General features: G+C 21.2%; 7 protein-coding genes across 7 annotated transcripts; 3 read left to right on the plus strand and 4 right to left on the minus strand.

Moving 5' to 3' along the window:
- Positions 1–897: 897 nt before the first annotated feature.
- PBANKA_1450700 (clustered-asparagine-rich protein, putative) lies at positions 898–2091 on the minus strand (the record flags this gene model as incomplete). Its single annotated transcript, XM_034567879.1, has 1 exon — positions 898–2091. One exon carries the CDS (start codon positions 2089–2091, stop codon positions 898–900), a length of 1194 nt encoding a protein of 397 aa, XP_034424332.1.
- Positions 2092–4474: 2383 nt separating this feature from the next.
- Positions 4475–7060, minus strand: PBANKA_1450800 (conserved Plasmodium protein, unknown function; the record flags this gene model as incomplete). Its single annotated transcript, XM_034567880.1, has 1 exon — positions 4475–7060. One exon carries the CDS (start codon positions 7058–7060, stop codon positions 4475–4477), a length of 2586 nt encoding a protein of 861 aa, XP_034424333.1.
- Positions 7061–8607: 1547 nt separating this feature from the next.
- On the plus strand, positions 8608–9870 carry PBANKA_1450900 (conserved protein, unknown function; the record flags this gene model as incomplete). Its single annotated transcript, XM_034567881.1, has 1 exon — positions 8608–9870. One exon carries the CDS (start codon positions 8608–8610, stop codon positions 9868–9870), a length of 1263 nt encoding a protein of 420 aa, XP_034424334.1.
- Positions 9871–10460: 590 nt separating this feature from the next.
- Positions 10461–12512, plus strand: PBANKA_1451000 (conserved Plasmodium protein, unknown function; the record flags this gene model as incomplete). Its single annotated transcript, XM_034567882.1, has 3 exons — positions 10461–10536; positions 10768–12163; positions 12281–12512. 3 exons carry the CDS (start codon positions 10461–10463, stop codon positions 12510–12512), a joined length of 1704 nt encoding a protein of 567 aa, XP_034424335.1.
- Positions 12513–13115: 603 nt separating this feature from the next.
- On the minus strand, positions 13116–13919 carry PBANKA_1451100 (conserved Plasmodium protein, unknown function; the record flags this gene model as incomplete). Its single annotated transcript, XM_034567883.1, has 1 exon — positions 13116–13919. The coding sequence occupies one exon, from the start codon at positions 13917–13919 to the stop codon at positions 13116–13118; it is 804 nt and encodes a 267-aa protein (XP_034424336.1).
- Positions 13920–15343: 1424 nt separating this feature from the next.
- Positions 15344–16043, minus strand: PBANKA_1451200 (p25-alpha family protein, putative; the record flags this gene model as incomplete). Its single annotated transcript, XM_034567884.1, has 2 exons — positions 15344–15720; positions 15962–16043. 2 exons carry the CDS (start codon positions 16041–16043, stop codon positions 15344–15346), a joined length of 459 nt encoding a protein of 152 aa, XP_034424337.1.
- An 873-nt stretch (positions 16044–16916) lies between these two features.
- Positions 16917–17229, plus strand: PBANKA_1451250 (conserved Plasmodium protein, unknown function; the record flags this gene model as incomplete). Its single annotated transcript, XM_034567886.1, has 2 exons — positions 16917–16967; positions 17104–17229. The coding sequence occupies 2 exons, from the start codon at positions 16917–16919 to the stop codon at positions 17227–17229; spliced, it is 177 nt and encodes a 58-aa protein (XP_034424338.1).
- Positions 17230–17408: the final 179 nt, after the last annotated feature.

Raw genomic sequence — 17408 nt, forward strand, 5'->3', positions numbered from 1 at the left:
ATGATCGATTTTTGTCTTTTTCAATGTTCTTAAATATTCCTCTTTTATTTATAAATGGGTGTATTATGTAAAGTTTATTTGAGTATTATTGTTTTGTTAAATCAAAAAAGTAAAGCATATTATGATAAGGTATATCTATCTTAAAAAATAGAGATAAATACATATTTATACAAGTAAATAGTAAAATGCATGTATATATATGAATAAACATATATAAGTATAAGCATATATATATACGTGGTAAATATTTTTATTTTACAGGTATTATATTTTATTTTATAAGGCACATAATTGTGATACAAATTTATATGAATCTTTTACTAAGTATATTTATATGTATAGAAACTTATTATATGAATATGTGGATTTATGTGTGTGTGTTCATGTATATTTATAAAAATTTATTATGAATGTTTAGTAAATCCTTTTACCAAAAATGTGGGCACATGTATAATTGTGTATATATATATATATATATATATGGATAAATATAATGTAATTATTTTAACATTTTGTAGAATAAAAAAACATAAAACATTTAATTTATAAATATTTTAACACTTTATTAAGTAAAAATAAATGTATTATGAAATATGCATTTTTATAAATGATTTTTTTTTTCTGAACAGGGCATGTGTTTTTCACCACTTTATGAACATTTTCCTTAACAATATTATTATAGTTATAAAACTTTTTTTTTTTAGCTAGTAAATGCATAAAATATGTTACATATTCATATAATAATGTGTTTAAAAACCTGCATAGATAAGGTAAAACATGTAATGATAGCGAGATTGCATAATATGTATATCCATATTCATATGCTAATTATTTTGTATTATAAAAAGTTGTACTAACATTGCTTGATAACAATACCATGTAGTTTAGACTTTTTTTTTAATCCTGTACTTCCTTTGCGTCCTCTCCTTTTTTGAGTTGAACTTTCAAATATTTGTTATTAACAAAATAGCCATTCATAAATTGAATTGCATGGTGTGCACTCATAACATTATCGTAACTAACAAAACCAAATCCTGAATTTCTCCCTGTACTATCTCTTTGAATTTTTGAAGAAATTATATTTCCAAAACAACAAAAATGTTGAAATAAATCTAAATCAGTCCATTCACTAGGAATATGAAAAATAAATAAGTTACTTCCACTGGGCCCATTCTGTTTTGTTTTTTCATTATTATTATGTTGAAAAAGTTTATTTGGATGTATTGGCTTATTCCATTGACTATGTTTTGTTAAATTGTTATAATAAAATGTGTTATTATTTTTATCTTTATATATTTCCCATAAGCTCAATCCTTCTGTATTGTCATTATATTCATCTAATGCACTATCATTACCTTGATGCATATTTACATTATTATTATTATTATGTTGTCTGAACATTGGGCTATTATTACCACTATTATTAATATTACTATTAGCACTTTTGGGGGTTATATTATCATCTCCTAACATATCGTTCATATTTTTGTTATTTTTATAGTTATTGTTAACCATAAAATTATTTTGATTTATCATAGGCATATTATTCATTTGCGTTGTATTCATATTGTTTATATTCATTATATTATTTGTATTTTTATTTCTTACATTTCTGTTCATAAAGCTATTTTGTGAATTGTTATTATAAAAATTAAAGTTATTCATATTGTTATTACCAAAATTTTCGTTGTTAAAATTGTTTTGGAAATTATTATTACTGTTAGACATATTTCCGTTCATATTATTTTTATTAATCATATTGTTATTAAGATTTGGGACGGCAAACTTAGCTTCAATGCTTCTTTCCTCAGAACTTGTGTCAATTAAATTTTTTATATTTTTCAAAACATTTAATGCTTCTTCATGAGTATTAAATGTGATCAAAGCTGTGTTATATATCTTTTTATTATTACCAAAATTATTATTTATCTGTTTTTTGTTTTTATTAAAATAGCATATATCTTTAATCTGACCCGCGTTTCCTAATGCTGATCTTAAATGGGAATCAGTAATATGTGGAGGGATGTTTTGAATATGAAGTTTCGTATTTAGAACCCCATCGATCGTTGCATTTAATATGTCACTACTCATTTTGCTATTATTATTGTTATTATTATTATTTCTATTATTATTAATTTTAATATCTTTGTGTAATAATATATATATTTGCTGCTCTTTGCGATATGTCAGTAATCAATAACCATGTTATGTATTCCTACGCAATGATATACATATATTCTTAGATATATTGCGCTTAAATAAATATAAATATTATATATATATGGGGGGTTTTGCTCACCCTTTTGCAATTAGTAACAATGGAAAGGTGTTATAGATGAAATAAAAATTTAAGTAAAAATCGTAAATATGTATTTTTGATGTATTATATAAATAAAATCAAATTATAAAAATATAAGAATGTATATTCACCATAATATATGAAATAAAATTCTGAATTTTCAGGAATAGAAAAGGAAAAAACAAAAAATATAAAAGGCGAAAAATATTAAAAAGATAATGAAAATGTAGAGAACTTAAAAGAAACAAGATAAATAATAAATCTGATTAAACATAAATAAATATATAAATTATATATATATATATATATATATATATAAATAAATAAATAAGAGAATTATAAATTAAGAACAATCAAAAAAAGTGAAATATCTAAAGAAAATAAATATATATAATTAATATAACATTATTTTTATTAAATATTATTATGTGTATATAAAATAAATATATAAAATTGTGTATTGTTAATATCTTTATAACAAATCATTTTTTAATATAATGTGATATGAAATAAATATAATTTTATATGCATAAAAAAATAGAAAAATACAGAGATAAAAGTATGACGAAAATAATAAATTCCTATATATAAAATAAGCATTAAAACTCGAAATAAAATTACAAAAGTGACGCAATCAAAGAAAAATAATGAAAATCGAATTGTAAAAAAAAACACATATAATAAGTTCCCTTCTTAAATACTTTCAATAAATTGTAGAAAACTATATTTATAGTACACATATCTATAAAACATTAATTTTTTTATAAAAAGGGAAAGAAATGTCAAAAAAAATGTAAATATAAATTTATATATTATAATATCTCTTTTTTACAAAAATATTAAACCTATTTTACATTTAAACCATGTTAATGGAAAAATTGTGAAGCGAAATGCATCAATGAATAAACTCGCCCTTTATCAAACCTTTCATTTTTCGAAAAATTAAATAATAATATGATAATAATAATAATAATAATAATAATAATAATAATAATAATAAAAGAATATATTTCATGTAAATAATAAAATATATATCTATATTTACAACGTTAAGGACCCAAACATATTTTTGAATATAATATATTACCTACAAAATTAAGACATTTTTTAAAAATTTAGATATACTTATTCAAAATTCCTTTAATAAAAAAATATAATAAACTATAAGCAATCAAATATGATTTTGACTCTCACATTTCCATTTTTTGAGCTACACAAGTTATAGCTTCCTCTTTTATTTGCACCTAAATATATTATATATCATACGTTCTTAAATAAAATCGAATATATGCTCATTTAAAACAAACATTGATTAGTTAATCTAACCCGTTTTCAAATTATCCGGGGTAGGGTAAATATTTACATATATGCAAAATTCTACACTATATGCTGACATACATGTAAATGCATATTTATATATTTAAAATAAAGTATAAATTAGGAATTTTTCTAAAATATTTATAATTTGAGCATTGATTCAATAAATATATCACTAGTTTTGGCATCCACACATATATATAATAATTATATATTCTAATTATCTAAGCACATTATAAATTGGGATGGTATAAATTTTTTTTTTTAATATATGTCTTTATCCTTTTTATTATATAATATGATAAGTAATATTTATTCTGTTTGGATTGAAAAATACTCTTAAAGATTTATTTGAAGCCCTCTATATTACACAAATCTGATTAATATTTATTTTTTTATTTATACAAGAAAAAAATGTCTTTTTAAATATTAGCTAAATCTTTATATATGTGTCCTATCCCTTTATGTGTATATGCGCCATTATAGTTTCATATTTTCTTATAAAATTCATGAATTAAGGAAAAATCCTATAACACCCCCCTTCAAATTTTTACAAGTTCCAATAATATGAAGAATTATTATAATTTGATATTACATATATTATAATCGAATTTATTTTTTCGTATTCTCTATTTTATTTTTAATGGTATAAATATGTATAGACAAGTTTAAAAAAAAATATATAATAATATAGAAACATAATGAAGTAGCATACCAAATGATAATGAAAAGAATTAAGCCCAAATAGTCAAAGTAAGGATATCGAAAAATTGGGTTATAAAAAATAGCTCGAAAAAAAAAAAAAATGGCTAGTTAAAAAAAAATAATAATACATATGCAAATAAACAAGTTATATAATTATATATAGTTAATTTGTTTAGACTTAAGAGAATTTTCAGTAGCCATAATAATTCCCTGGATGTTGTTTGTATTATAAAATGACATATCAGAAATATTATCATTAACCTTTTTAATAATATAGGAAATTTGATTATTAATTGCTTCCCTTAAATACCATACTACATAAAACTTTTTGGAAAAGGTAAATATTAAAGTGCTATCATTATTTATTAGACTTTTAATAAATACATAATTTCCAAGGTTATATGTAAATACATCAATATAATGTATTTGGAGAAGTATTTTTTTTTGTTTTGAACGATCAGATTTTTTAATTAATTTTTCAAAAACATTATCGTTACTGTTGTTATTTTCTATTACATTTTCACAAATTATTACATTTTGTTCGCATGTAATTACAGAATATAAACCGTCTTGTGATACAATTAAATCAACAATCTCATTTGAACAAAAAATAGAATTTTTGCAATTTTTTATTGTATTATATTTATTTAATTTACCATCAAAATATTTTATTTCACCATGTGTATTTGATAATGCTATTCTTCCATATTTATCCATACTGGCATGTTCAATACTTGGAGTATTTTTGCTATATTGTAATTGGTTTTGTATACAATTTTTGATTCGTGTATCAACATAGTATAAGCTACTTTTATTATAACCACAATAAATATTTTCTTCTTTTTTTAATAGTTCTATTATAGGTATATATTCAGTATCCCATTTTTGTATTATCTTTTCACTATTCACATCAATCATAAATAAATTATTTTCATTCTTTTCATTTAATACTATTATTTTAGTTCCTTCATTATCGTTAATATGTGCATTCTTTGGTATACATTTCTCATTTCTATATTCAAATAATTTTTGGGGGGAATTATATATTTTCTTTTCCTTTCCATATTCATCAAATTTGTAAATGCTTAAATCGTTAAACACATTATCATAATTCATTTCATTTTGTTCGGTCTGTATTTTGCCCATAATATGATCTCTTTTTTCTCTTCGTTCGGTCCATCTATTTTTATTATTCCATCGTCCTTTTGATGGAATATAATTTTGTCTAAAAACAAACGAATACTTATCATTTGTATTTACATATTTATATTTCATATCAGTATCTGAATCATTATCATCTATATTATCAGAATTTTCAAAATCATATAATATTGAGTAATGCTTTGTTTTATTATTATCGTTATATTCTTTATCATTATCACTGCCTCTACTTCCATTTTGCTCTTTTTCATCCATATCGCTATATTTTCCACATACTTGGGAATTTAAATGTATATCAGCATAATTTTGTTTTATGTGAATTATATCGTTTTTAAAATCGTGCCTATATATCAATATATTTCGAATATATTCTATTAATATTTTATTCGATTCTATAATAACTAGAACCTTTTCATTTAATTTATTTAATTCGTTTCCTTCATTATGATTATTATCACCATTGTTATCTTTGTTTATTTTGTCAGAATTTATGGATAGACATTTTTCGTGATTATTTTTTTGAGAATTTTCATTTTTTTTTATGTTTTTTTTTTTCCCATTTTTCTTTTTTTCATTTTCTTTTTTATCACAATTTGAAAGCTTGGATGTTTCCATTTGTTCAATTTGAAAATTATCATAAGCATTGTCTTCTAAAACTGTTTGTTCTTCCCCCTTTTTCATTCCACAAATATTTGTATTTCCTTTATCATCAATATTAGCACTATTAGAAGTATTTTCGCCACTTTCACTACCCTCTACATAATATTTTTTATAATTTTCCCCATCAGAATATAATGTTTTATATTCAACAAATTTGAGCATGTTACTAATAAAATATTTTTGTATATGGAGACCAATAGATTCACTTCCCAAATAAATATCATTAAAAGTGTTTAGGATATATATTAAAAATATTTTATTCCTTTTATATAATTCTTTAAGGTTTTTTATACTAAATTCTTCGTAGTATTTTTCACATTCCTTATCATATACTAATTCACTCTTTGTTTCATCAGAGACGTTAATGCATTTATTTTCTTCGTGGTTTGTTTCCAATGTCGATAAATCTATATTTATAACATCTTTTTCATTTCCTTGAATATTTGCACATTTTCCATTTTTTATTTTATTTGATCTAACGATCACCAATATATGCTCACATTTTGACGTATTAAAAATTAAAACCCCAAAATAATTTTTTTTGAATATTTTTTTTTCAAATTGAGTATATTTATACAAATTTATTTTCCGAGTTAAAATTATATTTCCATTTAAATAACTAAGCATTATATACTTATAAAAATAGTACATATTTTTCATTTCCGAAAAAACTAACCCATATTCCTCTACTAGTCCATTTTGCAAATATTTAAACTGGCACATTTCTATTTCATGGTATTTAAAATCATGAATATTGTTTTCATTAAATATGTATTTTTTTGAAGAATTATAAATTGATATTTCATTTTTGTTAATACTTAATTTTGCGTCCAAAGCCAGCGGTGTAGACTCCTTCTTTAGTATATACAAGTCAACTTCAATTTCGAGTTTTTTTTTAAACAGTCTATTGAAAATCATTTTGTATGTACGTTCATATAAATACGTATCACCTTAGATAAATAAGTATTTTGTATGTACGCTCATATATATAGCCACTTGTTTTTATCTATTTCGCTATAAGGAGACCAAACACTTTATAAAAAAAAAAATAACAATAAAAAATAATGACAATAAAATAAAATAGTAATAATAAAAAAAAAATAAAATAAAAAAAATGAACTAGCGTTATTCTAAAATATAGATTGGCTAGTTGATAGACATGAACAAAATTATAAGAGAAAGCTTTTATAATGAAATTAAGAAAAGATTAAAAAAAAATGTCACTTTTTTAAAGATTCCCAAAATATAATGAAAAAATAATGTTATTATTACAAAATTTAAAAAAATAATATTTCTTTATTATTTATAGAGCCCAATATACACATGTATAAATATATGCTTAATTCATATAATAATCAAATACAAAAACAAAAGTAAAACTGCATATACAAAATAGCATATATAATTAATTCCTTGTTTAGTGGAATTAATATAGCACACATTATTTTTTAAAAATAATATTTTGTCTACAAATTATAGCAAATATATAATTGTTTGAAAAAAAATAAAAAGTAAAATAATATAATACCAAAGAAATAATTTATGTATAGAATATGTATAAACTATTATTGTACCCCTTTATATGGTGTAAATTGTGGTATAATAATTGTTTTGTTTTTTTTATTATATTTAATATTTATTTAATGAATATTTTCAGTTTAACCATATTGGTCATTTTTATTTTTTAATTTTCATTAGTTATTGTTACACAATGTTGTTTTTGTGAACATTCAAATAAAACAAAATAAAATAACGGGAGAATAAAATTACTATAAATACACAACCCATAAACGCGGTATATATATATTATTAATTCGAACAATAATCTGATTTCAAATTGGTCTATATTATATGCATATATATTATGTCCCTTTTTTTCCATTTTTAAAGAAATAACAAATAAATGCATGCCAAAAAAAAAAAAAAAAATGAACACCTGGCAAAAATAAACGCTCAGGAAAATATGAATATAGGAAATATCAACATATAAAAATAGAGAATAAAAAACAATTGTTTTAAATTTAAATGGACAAGTATATATTAATTTATTTCTCCTTTTTTTCATCCTTACATTTTTTCAAAACAAACAGTACAAAAATGCACCAAGAAAATGTAAAAATATGATAAGCACACAAAGCATATTTAATAGCTATTATTTGTTATATATTTTTTTTAATTATATAAAAATATATTTTATTACAAAATAAATAAAAATAATGAAGAATGTTAAATTTTTTTTTATATAAATCGGCTTAAATTAGGATTGTAAAAATTGTTTTTGAGAAAGAAAGTAATCCCTTAAATAGCCTCAATATATTATGGAGGGAAAATCAATAGAAAAAAAAGAAACAGATAAAAAAAGTATACCAACTTGCATGGCACATAAATATGCATTATTATTTTTTAGCTCGATTTTTTAGTTAAATTTTCTCCGCCCCTTTTATTCATTTGGCCCCTTACAAAATATGGAAATAGAAGTCCTTGATATATACGACTTGGGAGACAACTTAAATGCAGGTAACATAAATGTGAATGAAGAAATAAATAAAATAACAATAGAGTATTTAAGCACATCACAAAGTTATATAGAAAAAAAAAAATTAAAAACTTGTGTAGAATTTTTAGAAGGAATAATAAGCAATTTTGCTTCAAAAGAGCCATTTGAATATATACTATTTATGACAATAAAAATTTATTGTAATTTAAGATTACATAATTATAGATATGTTTCTAATGATTTAAATCTACTTGAAAATTTAGATGGAGAAAATTATAAATTTCAAAAGTATCCATTAAAATATAAAAAAGAAAATGGATCGATGGTTCCATTTTTATTAAGGTTAATAAATTGTTATTATCCTTATACTCTTGGTTTATTTTTTACTTCATTTGATAGATTATATCTTTTATTATTACAATATGAAAAGCTTATGAACAAGATAAGGAATGAAAATGCATGTACAGATAATAAAGTATTACTGGATAAAGCCAATAATAATATATCTTCACCCTTATTTAAACATAATAGACAAATTGGTATAATTTTCCATTATATTACTATAATTAGCTATATATTATGTGACTTGTTATTAAAAAAAAATTATATAGAACAAGCTATAGAATTGTTAAAAGAGAAAATACTTAAATATTTTCCTAATCATATAAATACACTTTCATTGATTGGAAAATTGTTTCTTTTTATTGGAAGTTTTGACTTTGCAGAGTCATATTTTAATATGGTAAAAAATATAGTGAAATATAAACATCTTGAATTTGGAAATAAAGACACATATCCTATACCTTCACTCGTTAATAGCAATATGTATGGACATTCTCAAATGAATTTTAATTTTTTATATTTATATTTAGAGGAATATGAAATTGCTCTTAAAGAGCTGTTAAATATTAATGAATATTTTATAATTCCTATCAATAATAATGATAATAATAATAACAACAGAAGTAGAAATAATGTGGCAAGCGATTATGCTATTTATTATAATAACTTATCAATAACATCCATGTTTAATGGTGATTTAAAAAATTCGATTCAACACTTGGAAAATGTTGTAACTACAAACTATGTAAATGTATTTCCTTCCATCGTTCAAAATTTAAATGATATTTATAAATTTACAAAAACAAAAAGTGAGATAATTAACCATACTAATGATACAATTAAAAAAAACTTGGAGGAGGATCAAGAGATACTTGCTTTACTTCCATAACATTTTTTTAGGGAAATATATATATTAATTGTAAATAAAAATTTGAAAAAAATAATAAAAGTTTTTAAAATCGTAAAACTAATAATAATTTTCCTTAATATTTAAAAATTCTTAATTTTTTATGCATTACAAGCGAAAAATATTGTGGGATTTTTTTTATCGTTTCGGCCATAAAATATTGGAAAAAAAAAAATCATGATATTTATATAAATATAGAAATACAGAAAATATTAAAAAGCATATTCTTTATTTTTATATACAACTTTTGTACATTTGTGAAAATACAATGAAAATATATTAAAAGTATTGTACATGAAGTATACACAAAAACATTTGTATATTATGCATATTCCGCAAATAATAAAAAACACAAATTTGCAGTAAATTTTTTTTTATATAAATTTTATAATATGCATACATAATATTATATATATTTACCTTTAATTTTTGCAATTTTTTCATTTTTTTATTAATTCGTTCTTTTAAAAAAACAAACTTCGAATGTGCTTGCTGGTTAAAAAGCATACATCCTCTATGTTAAAAGCATAGAGAAAATTATTTTTTAAAAAGTTGAAAAAAAAAGGGGAAAAATGAGTTGGCTATCTGTGATTTTTTCTTATTTTATAATAGCATTTTTTATGATCCATTATGCTTTACCAAATGAAGGTAAGTATACACATATATGCAATATTTATAATGCTTTAGTAGTAATTGGTTTAAATGAGTTTGTGGAAATTCTTTGTACTTATTTCATTGGGATATATATACTTATGAATTTATTCTATGGAATTATATGACACTCATTTTGTATTAATGACTACTTGTTTAATAGTGGTTTTATTATATCTCAAAATAATTATATGTAACTTGTTTTTTTTCCCTTTTTTTGTCATTTAGGAATATTCAAATCCCGTATGATAAACCCATTTCAGCATAAGGCCAACAAAAAACGAATTATGAATCATATCGGAGCATTATATTACCTAATAAATGAAATTAAAGCAAACATAGAAGATTTAAGTAATGGGTATAATAATTTTATAAAAGCTGTAAATTCATCAAAAGAAAGAGAGGAACGATTACTCAATATGAATGATTTAAAAACTGGAGAATTTATAAATAAAATGGAAAACCTAAAAAAAATTTATAATAAATTTAAAGACACGAGTGCAGAGAATATAGAAAATAATAAAAATGAATTCTATCAAAGATTGAAAAGTAAAATGAAAGAATTATTTCCAAATTCAATAGCAGAATTAAGAGGAATAAGCAAGTATATAAAATATATAAATGTAAGCACAATGAATTTAAATAAAATGATAACAAGCATATTTTCAAAAACTATGCATTTATGTGATGTATATGAAGAAAATATTAATTACATATATGAGATTGGAAAAGAATATTATAAAAATAAATTAAATAAATTAAGTAACAGTCTTATACATGAATATAATGAATATAATAAAACACTAAATATATTTTCAAATGAAAAATATATAAACAATTTTTCTGATACTTTTTATCTTGAATTATTAAAAAAAAGATTAAATGATCCCAAAGATAAAATTGTAATGATGGATGTATCTTCAATTTTAGAACAACATACATTTTATGAGTTGTCTCATTTTTTTAATATTTTTTTAAAAAATTATAATAAAGGATTTATAATATATGTAATTAGTAGAATAAATGTTAATTATTATAATAATAAAATAATTTTAATTGAATCACAAAAATTATTAAAGCTTATAAAATTTATTAAAAAAAATTATAATCATTTAAAAATTGATTATATAGTTATACACATATTTAATATGTATATATCTGTATTTATAAATTCAAATGAAATATTATATCATGTCAATTATGATTTTTTTTATGATGGACAATTATTAAACGTATATAATACTTATAATTATGGTTACTTTTTTACAAATCAAAAAATTGACTATGAAGAATTTAATAAAAATGGCGATCATATATATGTATTTTATGTTGGAAACAGAATAGTAAATGATAATTTCTTTATACATAATAGACATGATATGATTGAATATAAAAAATTAAGTTCATATAACATTATTAAAAACAATAAATACAACACTGTTTATCCCTTTTTTAATATATATATATTAAAGCTTGAATCAGAATACAGCTTTTTAAATCAGTTTTATACCCAACAGCATAAATATCTTTACAAATTTTCTGTTCATAACACTAATGTTCTATTGACCTACAATTTGTTAAGCAACTTTACCATACCAAATGAGAAATTCACTCCGCATTTTAAGTAATGAAAATTGCATAGCCATGAAAATTATTGCAATTTATTCTCATTACATTTATGTGTGCTGCATATCCTGAACACATTTCTCAATTTTTTACATTTTTTTTATTGCTTTTTCAGAGAAGTGTATATTATCATAATTTTGTATCCCAGTAAAAATTTAGACAACATTTGCTGTGCATTTAGTGATTACATTTTTAACGATGGTATATATATACTAAGGAAAGAAGACGCAAATGTCCTTGAGATTTATACAAGCGATGACAAATTAACATTACTTGTTAATAATCAAACGAAAAATTATTCCATAAATCAGAAAAAAAAAAAAAAAAAAAAAAAATCTGGAAAATAGCTTGCTGAAAATAAAAGATTGTTTGAAGAACTATATAAATAATTATTATAGTGATTATTTTGATTATTTAAATATAATATTTTTTATATCTTCCGATTGAAATACCTTATTTTTTATTGTCAATATATATTCCCCTTATAGGGTCATACTTTTTAACCGTATTTAGTCATTAATGTATTACTATATATTATTAAATACCGCTAATTTTTTTTTTTTTATGTACATACATGTATAATTGCATTCCGAGCTATTTGCATATACGCACACACACACAATTTTTTTATGTTTTAAAATCATTCCTGTAATTTTTTTATTAATTATATGTTTAGTATAATTCCCTTTTTTTTTTGAAAATTGTTTATTAGCACAACTTAATGGATAAAAATAAATCATTGTATAAAAAAGGGATATAATAAATAAGTATACAAAATAAGAATAAGCGAAGTATATGTAGAACAAAATTAATAATAATGATAAAAATTGAGATATGCCAATATATAAAAAAAAAAATGTTTCCAACAATATATATTCTTAATATGTATTTCAGAAATTATAAAATTTTGAATTGAATAAATTTATGCATGTACAGTTTGATGTATTTCCTTATTTGAGCAAATAGACACATACTTTCATAATTCCATGTTTATGCTCATAATGTATATTTTCTTTATCTATTTCTTTCATAAAAAAATAAGTTCTTAAAAAATATCCTTTCTTTATTTCATGGGAATAATAATTGGCACATTTTTGTATATCATAAGGGATTTTATTACCTGATATAGTAATATAATTATCGGTTGATTGAACACTAAAATTTTCTAAGTTTCCAGATATAAAAAATAAAAATATAACTTTTTCATTATCATATAAGATATCAACAGATGGAACAAAACATATTTTAGATGAGTCTTCACTATTTACTTCTTTTATAAAATTACATTTTTTTATTTCATATATACTTTTTTTTTCTGGTGATTTTTCTCTTATACATGAACACAGCGGAGTACTTGGAATTGGGTTTTGTTCATATTTATTAGCATCATTATTATATGCGCACAATGGTGAGTTATAATTACAATCCCATTTAATTTCTTTGCATGTATTTTTTTTTTTACTTTCTATTGGGTTTCCTTCTTTATTTATTAGAATCGACTTACAATTTTTTTCGATATTATTCTTATCACCATTTTTTTTATTATCAATCATATTTTCATTCACAATTTTTTTTTTATTAACATTATATTTTGCTTTTTTATTCAATATAAGATTATCATTGCTTTCAAGACGTTCAAATTTATCATAAATTGAATCTCCAAATGATTTATCCATATCAAGTTTATGCCAGTCTAATTCATAGAATACCTTTTCTGTATTCAAACTTCTTTTAAGCACTTCAATATTTTCCATTATTCCTATCACACATATAAACACACACTTAATCTCATTAAGTAAAGAATGTAATCCACTTCGTTTTACAAACCTCACTAAAATAGTATGTATATATTTATGTCTTATTATACGAATTGAATTTATTTTCACAAAAAATATACTTATTATTCTTAATTATATATTATTCCAGCTAATTTGTCGTTACCCATGAAAAAAAACGTTAAAAAAAACAAAAAAAAAGGCAACATGTAACTATGCATATAACAGTATTTACTATGCCAATTATATGTATACATATATAGAAACGCTTTATAAATCTATGAATATGTTTGTGTGTATTGCTAATCATATTGCAAACATTAAAACAATAAACAATAAAAAAACAAATAAATTGCATGTGCTTTTTACTAAACAATAAAAATTAAAAAAAAATGAATACGATAAAATAAAAAAAACAAATCCTATTGTCTTTTTTTTCTCTCTATTAATAATTTTTATGAGAGCAGAGAGCTATACATAAAGTTTAAAAAGTGTAGTAAAATTTTTTAATAAATATAACCATATAGAAAAAATAATGAGAATTTTTAAATATCCTTGAGAATAATCTCTTATTTCTATATACGTAAAAGAACATAAATAATATGCACACACGCAAAAATATATGCAAAGAAAAGTCATGAATTGCACATATAAATATTTAAATTAATTCTATTACAAAAAAATAACATTGAAAAATTACAAAATTTTCTTAATACTTTATTTGAAAATGTGTATAATTGTCGATTTTATTCTACTATATTTTTTCCTGTTATACAGTGTTTTAACATCACAACTATATGCATATCAAATTAACTTAGACTACTTTGTATCAAACTATAAAATGTAGATTAATTTAAAAAAATAAAAAACATAATAAATCAAAAAATTATAATTTCATATGTATATTTTATATCTTATTGTATAAAATAAGTTACAACTTATATTTTAAGACAATAAAATAGGATATCTTTACTTTTTTAAGCATAGTTTTAATAAGTATTAATTTGAGGTATACTTTATGGACATATTTCTAAACATAATGATATTTCACAATATTTCAATCTCTGTATATTTGTCTTTATTCTATATCATTCGTTAATTTTTTATTATTTTTAAATGTTTATGAAATAAAAATAAAAACTTGAAAAGCTTATAAAACAATTTTACTGGTATGCATAAAAATAAAATAAAATAAAATTGGAATGCCTTTTAATTAAAAACACTAGTATTAAAAAATAGCTTTAAAAGAAATACTAAAAATACAAAAAAACAAAAAAAATAGAAAGCTCAATAACAGATTGTATAAAAGGGATGAAACCCAAACGAAAAAAAAAATATTTTACTCTCTTAAATATATTTTTTCATTTTTTCAAAAATGTTTTTTTAGGGACATGCAAATATTTTTATACATTTTTTTCGACGCTAAGATTAACTCCTCTTATGTTACATTCAGAACGATCAGTGATTTCAGATATGCTTGAAAACTGTGTTTTATTTTTGTCAATAGTTGTTGGCCCCCCTAACTTATGTACACCAGTATATGTCGATTTATCATCATGAAATCTAGTTGCTTCAGCTTTAGTTCCATATAGTATTGGTCCGTTTGAAGCTTCATTACATAACTTTTCAACAAATTGATCATAATCTAACTTGTTTTTCTCAGTTATATATTTAATTGCTTCAACAAATTGGTCATATTTAATTCTTTTAGATCCTTGCGTTTTTACTTTAGCAAAAGTAATATCTGCATCAACTGCTGTTATTTTTTTGTTTAACAACTCTGAAAAAAAAAAAAAATGATTACCATGTGAATATATACCAAGTATATAGATTAATTAAATTTTTTTATATATGTACAAGAATGGTAAAACAAATTATTTTAAAATTGTTAATTTTGTATTTTATCATTAAAGGAAAAAACAAGTTTGATTTCTATATTTATGAGTAATACATTTTAGTATGCTGCATAATAAATCATCAAAATATATATTTTAAAAAATAAAAATTTATATGTATATTACTTGAATCTTTTAAAATTTTAACAAAGGTTCTACTGTCCATATCAGGCATATTTTTTGTGTATATATTAAAAACTGTTTCCATTTTTATAAAATTTGTATAAATATTTTAAAAAGAAAAATTATTATATAAAAAGATTATCAATAAGACATCAGTAAAATTTTAATAAAGACTTGAGCATCATTCAATTATATATGTTACTGTTAAATATTAAAAACAAAAATTAGCATCCATAAAAAGAGAAATATTTTGTTATATAAATGGTGTTGTAAAAAAAAAAATATATATAACCATATATATAAATGTGCGATTGTGAATTTATTTAAAAGCTATAAACTATAACAAATATAAAATATTTAATTTAGACAAAAAAAGGGAAAAAAATACACATATATATATATATTATTACCTATTCATATAAATAAAATGAATAAGCAATAATAAAGCTACTTTTTTTTTATTTCGTTTTTTTATGGCTGATATTATGACATGCTCATGTAGAATTGTGCAATTAAAATATATGCAATAACACATATGCATATAATTATATGGAAAAATGGCTAGAAAATAAATATATTAACACTTTTTTTTTTAGATTAAATTTGTTATAATATATTATGCATATGCATGTAAAATATATTTTTTTATTTTTATTTAATTTATGGTGACAATGACTTTTATAAAACTTAATAAAATGACGTTTCCTAATTTATGAAAGCAACATATATTTTCCCTTTTTATCGGGATTAAAAACCAAGGATAAAAAAAATTATAGTATTTGAAAAATTCAAAAACTTTCACAATTTTTTTGATAAAATAATAAGAAAAGAGTTTTAAATCAACAAAGCTAACTACTGTAAATTTTATACAGTTTCGTTGGCTATTATTCGAGGTATATATACATATATATATGTATGTAGATATACCATAGATTTGTTACTTTGAAAACCTTAAGATATGAATGGTATAAATATAATCTCCAAAATTCCAAGTGTTCCAAAGCTCTTGGTAAGATTTAAATTTCCAATAAAAAGAATAACGAAAAAGAAAACATTTTTTTTTTAATGCTAAATAGTTTAAAAGGTTTTAAATTGCGAAAGTTTAAATATATAATATGATACTCATTATTTGCATTTTTTAACAGGCAATTGTAAGGTATTTTTCGGATCGAAAAAGGAAAATTATGAACGGTACAGAATATATCAGGAGAAAAACTGGATATGGAGGTCGAATAAGAAGAAATCGACAGGCACCAGCTTATAAAAGATAAAATATAATTTATAATTATAACGTTCATAATATTTTTAAATAGACATTTCAGCAGCGGGCCAAAGAAAAGAAAAACAGATTTTTAAAAAACACTATAAACTCGAATCAATTATAAGTGATAAATAGTGAGGATATAACAAATAAGCAGATATAATATTATATGCCCTATATATTTATCAA

Source organism: Plasmodium berghei (assembly GCF_900002375.2).
Source record: "Plasmodium berghei ANKA genome assembly, chromosome: 14".
NCBI classification, from domain to species: Eukaryota; Apicomplexa; class Aconoidasida; order Haemosporida; family Plasmodiidae; genus Plasmodium; species Plasmodium berghei.